The sequence below is a fragment of the Ornithodoros turicata genome, chromosome 3, assembly GCF_037126465.1.
Source record: "Ornithodoros turicata isolate Travis chromosome 3, ASM3712646v1, whole genome shotgun sequence".
Lineage (NCBI taxonomy): Eukaryota > Metazoa > Arthropoda > Arachnida > Ixodida > Argasidae > Ornithodoros > Ornithodoros turicata.
In genome coordinates, this window is record NC_088203.1 from 46,965,312 (window position 1) to 46,983,730 (window position 18,419).

The window sequence follows — 18,419 nt, forward strand, 5'->3', positions numbered from 1 at the left end:
CATAAGGTTCTCCGGACTTTAAGACAGTGACAGTGGCACACGCGAATCAGATATTCTGTGTTTCGTGTTAGCAATTCGCATTGTCTGACAACCCGGAGGAACCTTGCATTTCATCGTGTCGCGTGTGCCACTGTCACTGTCTTAAAGTCCGGAGAACCTTATGAACACACCTCTAATCTTGGGGTTAAGGGTATGCGTAGAGAATTTAAGGCAAACTTTAAGGCAAACTTGTGTTCCTTCGTGGTCCGGTCTTCCCTGTTAAGTCCACAGAGAGCAGTAGCATTGTACCTGGTGTGCAGTATCACATTGGTGCCTGTAGGTACTACTGGAAATAATGACAAAGATAGGTTTCAAATATATATATTGAGCATAAGGAGTCAGTACATGTGTAAGCTTCGCGTGCTTGTGTACACATAGAAATAATAATAAAAACAGACAAACTTGAGTGTTTGGAAAACTTTCGTCCAAAACAGTACCAATGGGAAGATTGCAGTGGACGATATTATACGCTGAGAACAGCATACCTTATAAATGTGTACTTGTTACTGATCACTTGATGCCAGATGTAGCTTTCAAGGTTACTGCCCATAAATACACAGGTACCACCCAGACAGGTATGTACTGCCTAACAAAGTTCAAAATTATCACAATTAACAATTAAACTTCGGCTGTGACACTTGCTGTCTGTAAGAGACAGAGGCTTGTGACCAGTTGTTTCTCGCTGACTCGCGTCGCCCACTACAGCTTTCCCATTAACGCCTCCTGCGCCATATCTCTTTGATACAAGTATTCAATAATTAAATACGGCTCAAGCTTTGGCCTCTTTTTTGTGCAACACCCTGTAGAAGGCAATTGAAACTGGAAATTCTTATCTCTACAAGATGCGCTTCTTCTCCAGACGCGTGATCAGTTCTTTAAGCTTGGCATTCATGCATCCTTTAGGGGGGCTGTCTTTGGCTAATGCCCTCTGCAAAAGTAGCAACAGTTGTCCATAAGCCATGGGGTAAGACCAGTCCTTTACGTAATAGACAACAAGGCACAACACTAGGGCCTTCTCTAGCGTGCACGAAGAGTTCAGTCGAATAACTTCGCCTTCACGTCCGCAGTACAAGGACTTGTCCGACACGTAGAAGTACATTGTTGGGCCTGGGGGACTCGGAGACTGTGCTCTTGAAGACTACAGTATGGCAAATGTAAAAAGAAAAAGCATGAAATGTTTCTATGGCCTGGTGTTTCTAAAGAGACATAGCTCCTCGCTCAAAAACGAAACAGAAAAGATAAGGAATAACCATACCGAATAGCAGTGCCTAGTATCAATAATCATATTGAATAATAAGGTTACAATCACAATTGGCCTTCATCGCTATTAATAATTGCTGTAATGCGGATAGTTGGTTGGCAGGTTCAATTAAGTACAACACAACGTGGTGAATTACGGTCACTTAATTATTTGCAAACAAACACTCAATAACTCTCGTAACCGTTACCAAAAGAATGTAGTGACGTTGCTCCTCCCAGACACAGGAAGTTCCATAATTCCTACTTACCTGTACAACAAGCTTGTGACCAGCGTGTCTAGACCGCAAATACTCCTCGACGGCGATATAACATGGTACTTCGCCGGTAATCTCCATAAAGATATTCTTGATGGAACGAAGGGTAAGCTCAAGATTTTCTATGCTTGCTGCAAATCTTAATTCAGCTTCGATTGTTAGCTGTAATGATACAGGGGCGTCAGTAAGAACATAACAAAAATGGTACACTCACGCAATGAAACTGGTTTAAAGGCAGCTTTTAGGATATAATGACGCCCCGAAGTTCTAAAATTCTAGATAAACGGTACGACGAGGACCCTAATTGTGCAGTTCATTATTTTTCCGCCCGAATTTACATGAATTTTTTGCATGAAGTTATTGACTCAGTTTTTACCCCTCGGATTTGAGAAAAAATTCAGCTGCATCCCCGAAAGCTTCAGGGGATAGACATAATGATGGGAGATAACACATGACTTACCGTGTCCTCACGTAGCAAGTATGGCGGAAGGTTGTCTTCTGGTTTTTCTTTTCTGGTACTGAGTGTTATAGCCAGAATTTCTCGCATCCTGGTCATGCTTAGATTATCGTTCACCTGAATCACCTGCAAAGGGTCACACAACATTGAAAGATGCAGGGATCTGGAGACCGAAGCTTAATCGTACGTTGCATGTGCACAGGGAGTAGAGAAAGAAGGAGAAAATGAGAGAAAACGTGCAAGGAAGTGTGCGGAAAATTACTGAAGTAAAAAAAAAGAAAAAAAACGTTAACAAGAACAGGCTTCACCTCGAGCTCTGCGACAGCATCATTTAGTGACACGGGATTGCTTGGTGGGACGGGGTCAGCTTGAGGCTGCGCTGGCGTGCCGACCTTCCGCTTCTGTCTGTATCGTCTTTGTTTCCTCAACGAACTCAGTCGACGGATAAAAAGTGACTAAAAGGGACATTGGAATTAACCCAATGAATACTGTGAAAGCTCTGGTTTTCAGCAGCCGGTATTCAGATACCAGCCTCGAGAAATAGACTCACCCAAGCAAAACGACATCGTTTATAGGACCGCCCATCGGCTGTTTCCCACATCATATACGGATACGCATTTGCCAGTGCTGCTCCAAGCGAGTTATATTTCCAACGAATTCGTGCCTTGCTTCCTTCTGTTATCAAGTTATACTTGCTGCAAGAAGAACATCAAATATGCATGACACATACCAGACAGTACAAAATGTTCGTGGTGGTGGTGGCGAACTGGGTTGGTGCAGAATGGTATGCCCAGGATTCAGAAATGCAAGAAAGTCGAAGAAGAAATAAGGTATGAAATGAACAAATTCGAAACTGTGCACTCCCTGCTTGTTCACGGTTGAATGTACACGCGTTAATGGGCAAGGGCAGTTCGTTATACTCTTGGATTATGTCCTCAACCCAAGACCGCCTGCTACCACCAGTGTTAATAACTTTCAAATAATTTGTATTTACTTTAGGTGCTGAATAAGCTCATGTCGCAACTGGAGGCACTGGTGTGCGTGTTGCTCTTTGGACATATCTCTGCCTTCGAGCAGTGGGCTCAGGTACGTAGAAAAGGCCGGGAGGGCGTCTGGTGTCCACACTGTTCCCTATAAAGCACAAGAGATTAACCAAGTGCAAAAGAAAACACTCTTTATTATTTCCACTCCTGCTGCGTAACTACACAGACAACGCCTAAGGAATGCCCTTTCTTCAATTCGTTACTACATCCATGCTACTATCTTCCTGTGGGATATAGTGAAAGCACTTTGCGATACAATACAATCGTCCGCACATGTTATAGCTAAGCAGTGGCCACGGGTACAGAAAGTGACACTCCTTCAGCACAGATTTTTCCTCTCGCTCTTGCAACAAAAACGCGTTCAACTTGTGCACAAAGCCTGCGTTTGCCAAAACAGAACAAACAAAAAACGTGGTACCCTGCCACAGGACAATATTCCTGATTTTGACAAACTCTGCATTTTCTGTTGGATCCCCCATCACCATTATGTCTTGTTCCTTAATGTTGACATTGTTAACAAAGATTGAGGAAACTGAGAGTGCAATGCTCCCCACCTGCTCTTGTGGAACACCACAGTTTACAAATTCAGGGAGCAAGGGGAATGGAGTCATTGTCCTACTTGAACTGCGGGTGCTACTGCCTTCACGTGGCTTTCCATCTGAGTCCCACAGGTCGAACGACATCTTCATTTGGTACATCTCAGCAACACTCTGGGGGACATTTTTGAAATTCCATAGCTTTTTTGACTTCGCTAGGGCATTCTTGCTCTCGAACCTCATGGTCCAGTGATGCCGAGCTGGACCAAACATCTTTATTTGTCGAACGATGTGTACCAGCATATGGTGCTTTGGTAGAAATTTCTGAGCGCCGTAGCACTGAACATACAATCTACTGTGTTGTGCTATTAGCTCTTCAAGGTCAGCCAGTCCATCAACTGTTATCAGTGGTGACAGAACCGCCTGGGTGATGCGACATAACAACAGCAAGCATGCAGCGTGTGGCTCGTCTGAAGATGCTATATAACTGTCGAGCATTAGTGGCAGGTGCAACAGTAGCATGTATGTTGCTGATGCTGAGGATATAGGGCAGCAATCCGAATCAAGCGCACGCGGCCTCATCGTTGTTTCAACGGAATGATGATAATTGAAGCTAGTTATAGCGAGATCCAAAGCTTGTTTGGTGACCACCTTGCCATCAAAAATAAGGTACTTTGCAAAGAGCGAAATTTCACGCGGTACGATACCCTCGAGCAATATATGCATCGGGTCGTACAAGATGTCATCTACTAAGGAAAAATGTTGGATCTCAGAGAGAACAGAGCCAGCATTTACCCCGAACTCAGCGGAAAGCCTCTTCCGTTCTGCATTACTCTTTGCAGCGGTTAGCGCCTGAACCTGCTTGTTAATTTCGCTATTGGTTCGAGGGGTGCAACGGTCATCATAATGATGCTTGTGGAAATCGGCTGTCTCAGTTTTACAAGTTCTGCAGGAAAGTCGAACGTTGCGGCTGAATCCTTCTTTGAATCCGCCCATGTTATGTGCCGCGAGCGAATCTCCAATATAAGCTAGCAAGCTGCCATGAACCACTTCAGTGCCTGTTGGGGTTACCACTGTCACTCCGTCGTGCAGATTATTTACGGCAGTGATGAAATCATGAAGGAGCAAGGACTTGGCCTTGGCTGTCTTGAGATGTTTTGCATGGCCTACAGCTAACAAAAATATGTTGCTCACCTTAGACCTCTCATGAGGTGGAATGTTCGCGAATGTCACGTAAAACATGCTCAGCTTTCCCCTTAGACCCCTTTTCGCCCCAATAGGGTTACTCAGCTCAATGTCGTCGCTGTAAAGTACAATACTAAGCACGTTTTCGCTGCACTTTGCCAGAATGGGGTGGTTACTAGCTCTCAAGCCATCCCCAAAATCTCTCAGAACACCATTATTCTCTGGTCCTTGCGGCAACTTGACATAGTTACATAGTAGTACTTCGGGTGTCCCATTAGGTGCTCGATAAGTGACATCAGAGGTATATAGTAGCCAACAGTGCTCTCAGACAGCTGAACTGGCTTTGACTTTAAGTACAGCCCACATTCTTCATAATATTTCTTTCTTTGATGATCTGTAGACAATAGTGAGAAGCTCAGGTTCGTGTTGTGCTCGCTGAACATATCCTCAATGCTGGAAACAACAGTGTCGATTGCAATTTTCGAGCATCTATGTTGCCCCTCAAGCATGCGGCACAGACTCGCTAACTTTGAAACAGTTGTACGTACTTCTCGGCTACACTCCCCAGACACCTCCGGAGGGGCGGCCCTTCCTGATTCAGCCTCATCACTATGCTCGTCATCAAGGGGATCAATGTCCTCCCAGTGATCAGCCTGAAACATTTCAGTGGGTTTGCAAAACTGCAAGTGGGTGCGGTATCTATGAAAAGTCGTAAATGTGGCGCTACACGACATGCATGCAGGTAAGCAGTCGGAGGACTCATGAAAATGCCTCTGGAATCGTGCAAGCGATGTCGTGGACATTTTACAGTGCTTGCAGTAGTGGTCCCGTACCATTGCGTCGACTTCATTGTTCAAGGGCATGGTGGGTGACGTGCCTTCCTGAACTTGACTTGTGGCTGCAAAAGAATGACAGGAACAGGAAATATTAGCCGTAACAGGACTTCATATAGGACTGTGTACTCTCTACTGTACTCGGCTTTGATGGCTTAGAAACTGATTCAGTTTCTAGTTTAATTTTGTTCTCTTTTGTTCTTTTTGGCCATGTCAGCCAAAAACCTGGTTGGGAACAACCGAGAAATATCCAACTGCAAGCGTACTTTTAAAACGTTCCATTTTCATCACACATACAGGGTGTTTTTCCATGGGGACAGATCGCTTCAGAAAGAGAGTCAGAAAAGCAAAACGGATGCACATTTCGTGGATCTTGAGTTATAAACAAGTGCTACAAAGCAAATAGCACCTGTTTATTACTCAACTAGTGCACAGATAGATTCCTGTTTTCTTTTATCGCTCCCTTTATGGCGTAATATTTCTCCACTGAAACATTAAAACACGAGCTCTACTTTCCTGCTGCATGAATAAGAAACAGGTGGTATATGAAAAGTAGCAGTTGTTTCTTATTCAAGTAGCTGAAAAGTAGCGCTTCGTATTCTCCTATCGCTGTTATAAAATATATCATGAGAGACTCAATCAGAGAGAGAGAGAGAGACTCAATATCAGAGACTCAAGCGGAAGCGTGTGGCAGTTGGCACCTTGTGCACCTGTACCTGCGTAGCCAAACACCTAATATGATTTGTGCATTGGCAGTCCATTGCAACAAGCATACTTGCGCTAAAAAGAAAGAAAAAATAAACAGAAAATCCTCAAAGGGAAAGTATTATAATTTCACACGTACAAGCCACGTTGCAGACGACCCACAATGACCCGTTTTTAGGAAAATTTCCGCCACATCCGTGGTTAGGCCGAAGGCAATCGGTGATAGAAACGTCACGAAACCCAAATTGATTTTGATGCCGTGAAACGAGGATTAACAGTTTGCCCACATCGCCTATAACCCGAAGTCATGTGTAACAAACTCGTCCCACGCCCCACGCTCACTTCGCGCAGGGTACAAAAAATAAAAAATTTGGGCAATTTTAATTCAAATAAAATTAATTTCTTTATTTGAATTCTGAAATTTTCCTAGCCAACCCCTTTGTATTACAAAAACAGACGACCGCCGCGTAATCACCCGAGTGCAGCAAAAAGGGGATCCCAAGTAATTTTAACAAAATTGCGAAAATTGCTGTTTAGCCGCTCGAAAATTTCAGCGCGAAACGCCCACCGAAGAATGAGTGATGAATGGGAGTGATAATGTCACACGTTCTTTTCCACACGCGGTTGTTACATGCCAATAACTCCAGTTGCTACCAGTCTGAAAATCGAGGAGACAAACAGAGGCATGACTTGATCTGCCCCTTTCGTCGCTCAATCTTGGGGCGATTCTTTGCACTAAAGGGTGAATGCCGCTGAAGAGCAATTTCCGCAATTTATTTTAGTTGCTCCGGCTGCCCTTCGGAGTGCATTTTTTGCTATAGACTTGGGCGAATCCGCGACGGCCGTTCTGTTTTTCCTCTAGAAAATTTTCAGAGTTCGATTCAATAAATTAAGTTTACTTGAGTTGAAATTAGCCAAAATTGCTCTCCGATGTTGGCAAATGTTGTTGCCGGACGAAAGCCGTTTACCCCATGTTTCCCTGTTCCGCCGTTCTCCTGTAAACCGGGCACACCAACATGAAACATCTTGGATATTAAAAAAATAAATTATATTAAACACTACGTGGTAGAAAAATATGGCATCTACGGATCACTCCCGTGGCAAGTTTGCCACCACTCGACATATACGCAAAGCCAGGTCGCATTTGTTCGGCACCTAACACTAAGTGCAGTCACAACCACAACGATCCAGTTGAAACCATCCAGTTGAACGATTTGCGGCGAACGGGTGACCCATTAGGACCAACTGGCCACTCCAGTTGGTTCCAATGTGGTACCCATTCGCCGCGAATGGTCCAACTCGATGACGAAATCACACTTGGTTTCGCCGACTAGACCCAGTGATTATTTTTTTACTGTGTGCCCCCCTCCCAACCCCGATCAATCGGCAAAAGATGAGCCGTACAGAATGCGCTCGGATATATGAAGGCCACAAAACTACACAGGAAGCTTTGACAACACAAGCACCCACCATAAGCCCACACTCTTAGTGAAAGCGCCACTAACCACCCACTAACAGGCAGGCAGTTGTGCGACAAGCCGCAGCTTTGCAGGCTGACAGCACCCGCCCGCTCAACAAGACTGGCCACCGGAACCAACTTCCTGGGTAAATCGTTGGATATTCCCCGTCCCCTGGAGAGCCCCGCACATCATCCAACATCGTAAACATTTTCACGTTGCCCCGTCAAGGTGGCCACAGGCCACGGCTGCACCTGACATCGCTCTGTTGTGAGCGCCAACACGCAAACCCACGAGAAGCAATGTGCCCACCGTGCGAAACGCACGGACAGCTAAAATTTCCGTACTTTTTTCCACTACACCGGAGAAAACCACCGCCGTATTCACGGACGAGATGGCGCGTCTTCTAAGTCCGAGAAGTACTATAGCGACCTTCCTTTAGTAATGGTTTAACGGTTTTAAGTAACGGCTCCTTTAGTAACGGCAAGTAACGGTATCTTATCGCTCACCAATTTCGGAGAGTGCAGCGTGCTTTCCCGGCGCATGATCACAATAACAGCAGAGTACCCGTTTGGGCTTTCCGCTATCGTCAACCTCGGTAACGTAGTTTGGACAAAAGCAGTCGTTCTCCTTGCAATTCCCACGCCGAACGCCCAGGAGATCATGATTTTCCAACGGCATGGCTTCCTGAAACAATTTGACAATTTGCGTCAAGTATGCCAGATGGGCACAGCGCTGTACACGGGCACTTACCTCTTCTGGCTGTCATGAAGGAAAACGAACACGGTCGCCGTCGAACTAACCACTTGTTAGCACGTGATTACTGGTCAAGTATTCACAAACAACTTCACTCCAACCGGCTCGCCGTTCGGACGCGGGGTCCAGAGGGCCACCGACAGGGACAAAACGAGGGAGAGGGGGACGCACGTGAGACCAGTGGGGCGCTAACCGGCGATGGCGTGATGCCGAGGGGCGAGAGAAATCTTAGAAGTTACATCGCCGTTACTTCTAAATTACGGGGACAGGAAATCTATCGGTTACTTTGTCCGCGTCACCAATATATTTCCGAACTGTAACCCTGCATGTCACATATAGGGCAGCGGATTTGGGTTGTAACTTTTAAAAAATAGAGGCGTATCTTTTGAAGTATACGTTACGGCGTTTTGAAAGTAACGCTAAAAGTTACCAGATTTAGAGTGTACGATCGTCAAATACAAAGCTTGCGACGAAATTCTTTCTGTGCCTACGCGATAAACTAAATTGCAGAATTATTTCACAGCAAATAAGGCTTCACTAGACAAGCAATATTTATTTATTTATTCACATACCCCAAAGGCCATACCCTGCATGGGGGACACCAGATGATACGTGACAAAAGGACGAGGAATGGTTGTTCACGAAAGTGGACTGGAGGCGGTCAGTTAAGAACATATGAATCCAGGAGAGAACATGTGCATCAAGGCCTAGTTGTGAGAGTTTTACCATTAATCTAGCGTGCGGTACAGAATCAAAGGCTTTACCAAAGTCCAGGAACACGGCATCTGTTTGAGTAGAACTGTCCATATTCGAGTGGAGGTCGTGGATAAAACGAGCTAGTTGTGTTTCACACGAGAAATTTTTACGGAAGCCATGCTGGCAGGGGGAAAAGTAAGCATTTGACTCTAGGAAGTTGATTACCTACGAATATATAATGTGTTCCATGATTTTGCAGGGGACGCTGGTAATGGAGATTGGTCTATAGTTCAACCGTGAATGAGTGCCACCACTTTTATGCACTGGTATTATCATTCCCCGACGCCAGTCTTCTGGCAGAACTGAACTATTAAGTAGGAAGGGAGTTGCCTCATGACAGAAGCCGCCGATATTTCGAACAGAGACTGTTCTTTTTCTGGGCACAGTCCTCATCACTGGCATGGTATTTAAAGGGTTAGGTGTGACGTGTTTAAAGGTTCATGCGAATTGTCCCTTTAAACCATGCCAATGATGAGGACGGTGCCCAGAAGAAGAGCAGTCTCTGTTCGAAATATCGGCGGTTTCTGTCCTGAGGCAACTCCCTTCCTACAACTCTACCGGTTCGCTGGATTTCTACCCATCTATGAACTATTAAGTGATTGTTGGAATATTGCAGCAAGAAATCTGCTCGAGTGAGCCTTTGTGTTTTTAAGAATTTTGCTGTTTATTCCATCGAAACCAGCAGAGGAGGAAACCTAGATGGAAGAGATAATCTTTTCACTGCCAGCAGGAGATATCGCTATCGGTGACATGCTATTGAAGTTGGATGTGGGAGGCGCGGCAGGGGGAGTTGTGTCTTCGTTGGCGAACACGCTTGCCAATGCGTTGTTGAAGATAAGAGAATTGTTGGTTACCTCTAAGAAAATTACTATCACGGTCTTTCAGTTGGATGTTTACCGGTGGAGATTTTGGGTTTATAACTTTGTAGAATGCTTTGGGGTTGTACTTCAAGAGGTTAACGAGGCCCTCGCTATAGAACATGCGTTTCGAAGAAGTCACCAATGATTTGTATTTCCGGGCGCACTCTTGATACTTTAGCAGTGATGATGCAGACTTAGGGCACTTAGCAAGCCTGTACAGACCTTTCTTTTTACGGGCGAGCAGTTTGATTTCATGATTGTACCATGGGGCATGACAATGTGTCTTGATGAGAATGGAGGGTATATAAGCTTCAATAAGTGCATTAATCTTGAATTTGTATAAATACCAGTTTTCCTCGACTGTTCGTACTTCAAAATTAGCGAGAAAGTTAGCCAAGTACTTGGATAATTCAGAATTTACTTGGTCGTAGTTACCCTTATCGTATAATCTTATGCGTATGCACGAGGAACGACGGGGCACGCTGGGGACAGATATTGTAAAGTGTAGTACTTTGTCGTCACTCAAGGCGCATGGAGAAAATACAGAACCTACTATGTCTGGGTCGTTAGTGAGGATTAGGTCTAGGATGTTTGATGAGGTGGGAGTTACACGGGTGGGTTAATGAACCACCTGATGAAGGTCAAACACATGACACAAATCAATGAAAGAACGTTCTTCACTGCCAGAGGCTGAGGTGGATCTCCAATTAATTGAGGGGTAGTTGAAATCACCAAGAAGAATAACCTTTGAATTTGGGAATTTTGGGAAATATATGATGTAGTGATTTGGTGTAATTCTGGGATGAATGCATCACAGCGATAGAAGGTAAAGCCAGGACACTCTGGTAACAGCTCACTGTCTCTTATATCTGGCGATAACCAAGTTTCAGTAAGTGCAACAGGGTCACATTCACAGGATTGCAACAAACTACACAAATCCTTACGCTTTGGAATCAAACTGCGGACGTTACAAAAAACAAACAAACAGATAAAGCATGTGCGGTAGTATAGTGGTGGGAAACAGAACAGATCAGCTATGGTGTACGTTCAACAACCTGTTCTAAACATTGTTTTAAAGCAACCTGTTCTAAGGCATTAAAAGTGAAGATTTAGTACACATGGACGACACAGTTGCTCTGCACCTCCGTTCTCATCAAACAAGTAGCTCAAGGTAAAAGTCGGACGCACAATCGTGCCGTAAACGTTGCGGCAAAATCGGAAGTAGTTGGCGCCTTCAGTAACTTAACTACTGTAGTTAACTACTTAAAATAGTAGTTTAACTAGTAGTTGCCACTACATTTCTGCAAGTAGTTGATAACTACTTTTTAACTACAATCAGGTAGTTTAACTACATGTAGTTAACTACTGGCCATCACTGCTGATCAATAAGGCTACATGTCGAGTACGAGCGAGAGGCTCCGATGCTCGAAGGAAACCGACTGACTTGCGGGGTGAGAGTCCATCCCGCCAGCGGAGGTGCACTCTGACCCGATGTTATGCGCGCCCCGAATATGGGCCTCTCCGTGTGGAATGCACCATTGGCGTGGGTGCCGAGACTATCGTCTTTTAAACCGCATGTCTGGCACACAGCACTCCCCCTTTAGTATGTCGCCGGTTGGCCGTAGCGTAGTGGTCGCCGGTGTCCGTAGTCCTGCACCGTCCTGATCTTCTAGGTGGACGAACCGGAGTCACTAGACTTGGGTTGTGAACTTCCACGTCAGACATCCAGGTGTCATCCTCTGTGGCGGTCCGCGACGCAGGTCGTCGGCGCAGTTGGTCGGCGTGACGCGTCATGTCTCCGACCGCCGTTTTCACCACAGCCATCCGGGATCCTTTTTGGTTCTGTACCACTCCCGGAATTCATTTTTGTCCTCGCCCGTAATTTCGAGCGAACACATGCGTCCCTGGCCGAAGCACACCTGTTTCCGAACTTGAACCTTTTTCCGGGCTTGGTCGTGCCTGGTCAGGTTTAGCCTGGTCAGGAGGTAGCCTCATTGTGCAGTTCTCTGATGCTGATGAGGTCCAATCTTGACCTGATGTTGTACCCAAGTAGCATTTCCGAGGGCGATTTACCGGACACAGTGTTTGGTGATCGACGGTATGAATGCAACCAGCGGTCCACATTTGTGCGCAAATCCCCAGTCTTCATTTTCTTCAACGCATCCTTCACCGTGCGTACCGCCCTTTCTGCTAGTCCGTTTGACTGCGGGTGGTATGGGGCTGTACGAATATGTCGTATCCCATTAACTTTCACAAAATCCTGGAATGTTTTTCCTGTGAATGACGTGCCATTGTCTGACACTACGCAGTGTGGAATTCCAAAACGTGCGAATACACTTCGAAGTTCCTTCACCGTTTGCTCAGACGAAGCATTCTTAACCGGAATTGCTTCAATCCAACGTGAGAAGCTGTCCACTACGATGAGTAGCATCATTCCCTCGATTGGCCCGGCATAATCAATGTGCACGCGTGACCATCTTATAGTTGTCGATGACCAGGACAGAGGTTCCTTTGATGGTGGCATTGGCTGTGCCTGTTGACATTCCAAACAGTGCCGTGCCGTGCTTTCGATGTCGCCATCTATTCCGGGCCACCAGAATAGTGATCTTGCTACTGCTTTCATTGTTGCCATTCCAGAGTGTGTAGAGTGGAGTTCCAGTAGCATCGCATGGCGTGCTTTTGCTGGGATGATTATCCTCCTTCCCCACATAATCAGACCGTGGTCCGTTGAGAGCTCATCTCTTCGAGACCGATACGGTTGCAATGCCTTGTCTTGCAGCTTATGTGGCCATCCCCGCTATATGGCATCCCTGAGTGCTGACAAGGTAGCATCTTGGCTTGTCAAGTCAGCTAGCTGCTTTGTTGACAGTGGCCCCTCCTCCAGGATTTGGATAGAACATACTGCTTCTGAATTTGCGAGTTCTTCCTCAGTTGCAGTTCCTTCTATGGGAAGGCGGCTTAGTGCATCCGCATTGCCGTTTTGACGTCCAGGTTTATATTCAATTTGGTAATTGTAGGCGCTCAGTGTCAACGCCCATCGCTGAATTCTGCTGGCTGCCGTGGATGATATAGCCTTGCTTTCATTGAAGAGTCCTACCAACGGTTTGTGGTCCGTCCGGAGAATGAACTGTCGTCCCCACAGGTAGTCTCTGAATCGCGTGACTCCGAAAACAAGTGCCAATGCTTCCTTCTCCAGGTGAGAGTAGTTCTGTTCTGCCGCCATGAGAGTTCTCGACCTGAACGCCATTGGGCTGTCTTGCCCCTCAATGCCGTGTGATAGAACTGCTGCTATTCCGTACGGTGATGCGTCGCACTCAAGCTGAAGTTCTCGGGACGGATCAAAATGTGTTAGAAATTCAGAATTTTTCAACACATATTTCGCCTTTTTGAATGCTACCTCTTGGGCAGGATCCCATTTACAGACGGAATCATTTTTCAGTAAGTCGTACAAGGGTGTGAGCAAGGAGGACATGTTACGAATGAAGCTGCGGTAGCAAGTAAGCAGTCCCAAGAGAGATCTCAATTCTTGCGCGTGTTTCGGCGCTGGCGCTTCTACTATTGCTCTCAGCTTCTTTTCTTCGGGATGAAATTCTCTTTTGTCAATGCGATGTCCAAAGTACGAAATTTCCGACTTGTGAAACTCACATTTGTCCTCCCTCAGACGAACACCGTTGTCCTGTAGACGCTGGAGTACCTTGCGCAGGGTTTCTCCGAAGTTCGCCTCCCGTTCTCCAATCAGGATGTCATCGAGAAATACTTGCGTTCCTGGAATTTCTCTCAGCAAGGGTTCCATCCGACGCTGGAAGATCGCTGGCGCAGAAGCGATGCCATAGGGTAGACGCTGGTAGCTGTACAGGCCTCGATGGGTGTTTATTACCGCGACCTTCCGTGAGTCTTCATCAAGTGGAATCTGCTGGCATGCGTCGCGTAAGTCCAATTTCGAAAAGCACTCCGCTCCACTAAGCGGCGCAAACATGTCTTCAATCTTCGGAAGAGGATATTGTTCAGCGTATGGTTCAGCGTAACCTTGAAATCGCCGCATATTCTTACTGTGCCATCTTTCTTCATGACGGGCACGATAGGTGTCGCCCATTCGGAATGGGTCACCGGTGTGAGCACTCCCGCTTCACACAGCCGATCAAGTTCCGCGGACACTTTGTTGCGCATTACATACGGAAGAGATCTTGCTTTGCAGAACTTGGGCGTTATGCATTGCTTCAAATGTAGATGAGCAGGTGGACCAACCATGAGACCGATGCCTGGCTCAAACAAGGATTTTAATTCCTGCTTCAGATTGGTCACCTTGCCTTCGCTGTTAACGGCACTCACGTTGACGGTAAGCAGACCCAGCGCTGCAATTACATCACGACCACGAGAGTTGAAACGGAAGCGTTCCACAATTTCAGAAGGCTTCGGGGCGAAGTGACTGCTGTGTGTTGCTACTAGTTCCACGAAGGTCTTCGTGCTCGGTTTGGTGGGGGCCAGGAGACTCCGAAGTAGCCCGTAGGTTTTCGGTCCCACAACCGATAGAAAAATATCGGTGCGCTGATTCCCGTCTGTAATCTTGTTTCCGACGAAGTACTGTTCTGACCTTTCAACGTAGTGACTCCATGGTTCCACGTCTGCGTCGAAGGCTGGGGCGGTTCCGAAAGCAGCCATCTTGCTTCCTCGCTCCGGACAACAAAGGGAAATGCAGTCTCGTCGGATGAGATGTTTTCATGCGGTGACTGACGTGTGGTCGCGTACTGCCGCTGCGTCACCAGTATCCCATCCTCGTCGCCAGTTGAAGTGTATCCGAGTGGGTTATAGCAACATAACCCATTTAATACTGATCAATACGGCTACATGTCGAGTACGAGCGAGTGGCTCCGATGCTCGAAGGAAACCGACTGACTTGCGAGGTGAGAGTCCATCCCGACAGCGGAGGTGCACTCTGACCCGATGTTATGGGCGCCCCGAATGTGGGCCTCTCCGTGTGGAATGCGCCATTGGCGTGGGTGCCGAGACTATCGTCTTTTAAGCCGCATGTCTGGCACACAGCAGAAAGCAATATTTCGTGAGACATTAGGTCAAATGCTTTGCTATAGTCTACGTACACACAAAGTGTTAATAATTTAGCCTCAAAGGCTTTCAGTATAAATTCCTTTTGTTTAAGCAATGCTTGTTCCGTGGATCTATATTTTCAAAATCCAAACTGTGAGCTATCTAAAAGGGAGTGTTTTTCAAGAAATGATGCTATTCTGCGGTGTAATAATTTTTCCATACCCTTAGAAAATATTGGAAGAATGGAGATGGGTCGGTAGTTGTTAAGTGCCGCCTTTATGAATGACGACCACTTTAGCGGTTTGCATTTCAGTTGGAAATATGCCTGTTGTCAGAACTAAATTAAAGATATGTGTTAACACCGGACCGATTATATCAATAGCATATTTTACTGGCTTTATTTGAATGCCATCTTTATCTGTGCTAGTACTATTCTTCAGACTTGTGAATGATATGCATACCTCTTACACCATAAACACCAATATGTTTAAACACCAATTATGTTTTAGGCATATGCGGAACACATTTAGGGAGACATCTCACCAATGGAGTCAAATTTTAGCCACATGCTCTTTGCCTACGGTCGCACGCGTGCGATTCAAACTGAACAGTAAAATAATTTGTTGTTGTAGCATTGCTTCGTCATAGAAGGGAATAGCAACATAAAGCATGAATAAATCCTATTTTATGAGTAGACCGGGCAACCTACAGTACGCAGTGCAATTCAGTTCACCTAATTAGGCAGCCACCATTGAACGCACATGATTCATCTTTCACCGGTGCTCTTCCTTTGTGCGGTTCATTCCAAGTGATCACCCATATAGACTGTGTGAGTTCTCTTTTGACTCTGGGTTTGCAACGGTGTTGATATACGAGACCGAATGGTGCAAGCATAATCACGTATTGATTCAATGATGTGATGCATTGAACGAACAGTGTAGGCGCGATTCAGTGGGCGTCTAAACCATATACAACAGTTGCAATTATGCACCTTGGTATCTTCGAATATATTGTTGAACTCACTTTATTTGCTTTATTTTGTGTCTGCTCATTCTTTGTGATGTGCTCTGAAGGATTGCAGAACCAAAAGAACGGACAATGTATAGTCCTTACCGTATCTTTGGAAGACGGTTGAGTCCAGAAGGGCAGTCAATACAGCGGCGCTCATTTCTTTTGTCTACGCAAAAGGAGAGAGAGAGACAAATGAGTGTATGTTTTAATGACTTACGTCTCAGACCGTCCCGTCCGACCTACCGTCCCTTACACCGTGGTTAACATTTCCCCTCTCTCTTTATTTTTCATTTACTTCGCATTAAACATATTCCCCCCGTCCTCCTGTCCCAATTACTTGGTTGTCATGATTAGTCCACGAACGGTATTTTTCCGTTCGAATGCCGATGGCAGCATTCATTTTTTTTCTTGCTTACTGTTTCGCTACTCTAACAGATCCACTCTGTTTACTTTCCTAACTCTTGCGTTTTCTAAGTTTCCTGTGTTTCATGTGTTTCCACTGATCCTTTTAGATGTAATCTACGCGTCATCTGGTACGGGCTTCAGACATCACGACTGAGGTTATTGTGGAGTGAACATTTACCAACAATACAGGGTGTCTTTTTTTTTTCGATACCGATTTTTCCTAAAAATACTATAAGGGCTATAGACATGCTGTCAGTATTCGATATTTGTCGGTATATTGTCATGCACTCAGCATTGGTCTGTGGCAATCGGGACAAGAAGTCAGCCATGGCATTTTCTTTTGACGAACGGTGCACGATGGAGAACTTATGCGCCGGCAAGACACACGCCCATCGTTGAAGGTCTGCAGCTGGAAAGGATACCAGTCTTCGGTCCTAGATTGTTTGCAGGTGCTGAGGCCATCATTTTGCTCACGTCGTTGAATTCTTCTTTACATTTGGCATTCCAGATCCAACGTATTGCTTTGTGCAGTAGCTCCAGGCGCGGATCTACGGGGGTGGGGGGGTTCCAGGGGTTCAGACCCCCCAATTCTAGACTTGAACATAGGGTTCAGTGAACCAATCCCAGCATGCCCGTGGTACTTGTCCACAGCGGAAGCCCTCCCCCCCCCCCCCCTCGGGAAAATCCTAGGTCCGTCCCTGAGTAGCTCCCCAGGCAGCACAAACCCTCGGGAAAAGAATGGGAACGCCATGGGGGCTTCGGCTCCTGAACGGGCGATAGTGTCCGACTGGTTCCCAGCGGTGTGGGAACTGAGGAGGTAGAACGTAAGAGAAGATAAGGTAGTCCCCCGACGGTGCCCTGATCATTTCCCGCTCTGGTCTCCTTTTCGTCATGTAAACAATAATATAGGATCGCTCCCCGATGCTGTTCTGATCATTTCCCGGTCTGCACTGACCTTGGTCATGTGACCAAAATATAGGATCGCTCCCCGATGCTGATCTGATCACGTCACGATAATCAGTCACATGACCGGGGTGCAGCAACGGATTTCTCTTCGAAGACTGTCAGGCGCCGAGTGACGCAATTACGTAACCGACAGTTTCGAATCGGAGTCCGCGTCGCTCTCGCTGCGAGAAACGCGATTCATCGAGTGGTAAGTGCTATTCTTTTTGTGGTATTCCTCGCATTGATAAACGTGACTCATAGATACTTTTCAACATGAGTGACACCGTTTTAGAAGGCTTCTCCCGAAACTTAGCATCGCAGCACCGCATACTTTCGATTTCAGTGATCCCTTTTGGTTTATGCGTTGCTTTTAGGATAATGGACTCCGTTTTGGTGAAAATATGGTTAAGTAAAGTGTGGAATCGTGTGTATTGTGTATTTAACATCAAACGAAATATAACCATTTGTCAGGACGACTGCGTGCAGCAGCTGTGCTTTCCATCTCCTGCGTGCGTACAAAACTGGAATGCTGGAGGTCTTCAGCTCAAGGTTCGCTTTTGAAGTCATTCTAAATAAAAAGAAAAGAAGAAAAGGAACCTCCGAAGTGAATATATTCCGCTTTAATCCGTTTGCGTAACGTGATCGACGCATGATATGTCAATTTATTTGAAACTGTGAGTGAATGAAAGCTATCTTGACCTTTCATTCAGAATGTCATGCTGGACCACTACCAGAGCGTGCTTAAAGAAATCAATGCCTTGATGAAGGTATCACCGAAGTGCCCACCACGAGATCTCTGCCTCAGAGCCAGTGATGATGGTCAAGATTTTTCTAGCGGATCTTGTCATGTCATGCTGAAAACTGTAAGTTTAGC

At 45.9% G+C, this 18,419-nt stretch overlaps 2 protein-coding genes across 3 annotated transcripts in view; both read right to left on the reverse strand.

The window, feature by feature from the left end:
• LOC135387008 (uncharacterized) overlaps nt 1-18,419 on the reverse strand; it is a 304,499-nt gene that overhangs the window by 141,653 nt on the left and 144,427 nt on the right. For both annotated transcript variants that reach the window (XM_064616448.1, XM_064616447.1), the window contains exon 10: nt 16,298-16,361. In XM_064616448.1, coding sequence (XP_064472518.1) covers nt 16,298-16,361 — 64 coding nt within the window. The remainder of the gene's footprint in view (nt 1-16,297; nt 16,362-18,419) is intronic.
• On the reverse strand, nt 875-9,591 carry LOC135387669 (uncharacterized). Its single transcript, XM_064616775.1, has 9 exons — nt 8,279-9,591; nt 5,608-5,672; nt 5,323-5,427; nt 3,005-3,141; nt 2,561-2,705; nt 2,319-2,465; nt 2,014-2,136; nt 1,548-1,715; nt 875-1,177 (listed from the first exon to the last, which is right to left on the reverse strand). The coding sequence occupies exons 1-9, from the start codon at nt 8,448-8,450 to the stop codon at nt 875-877; spliced, it is 1,365 nt and encodes a 454-aa protein (XP_064472845.1). The 5' UTR covers nt 8,451-9,591.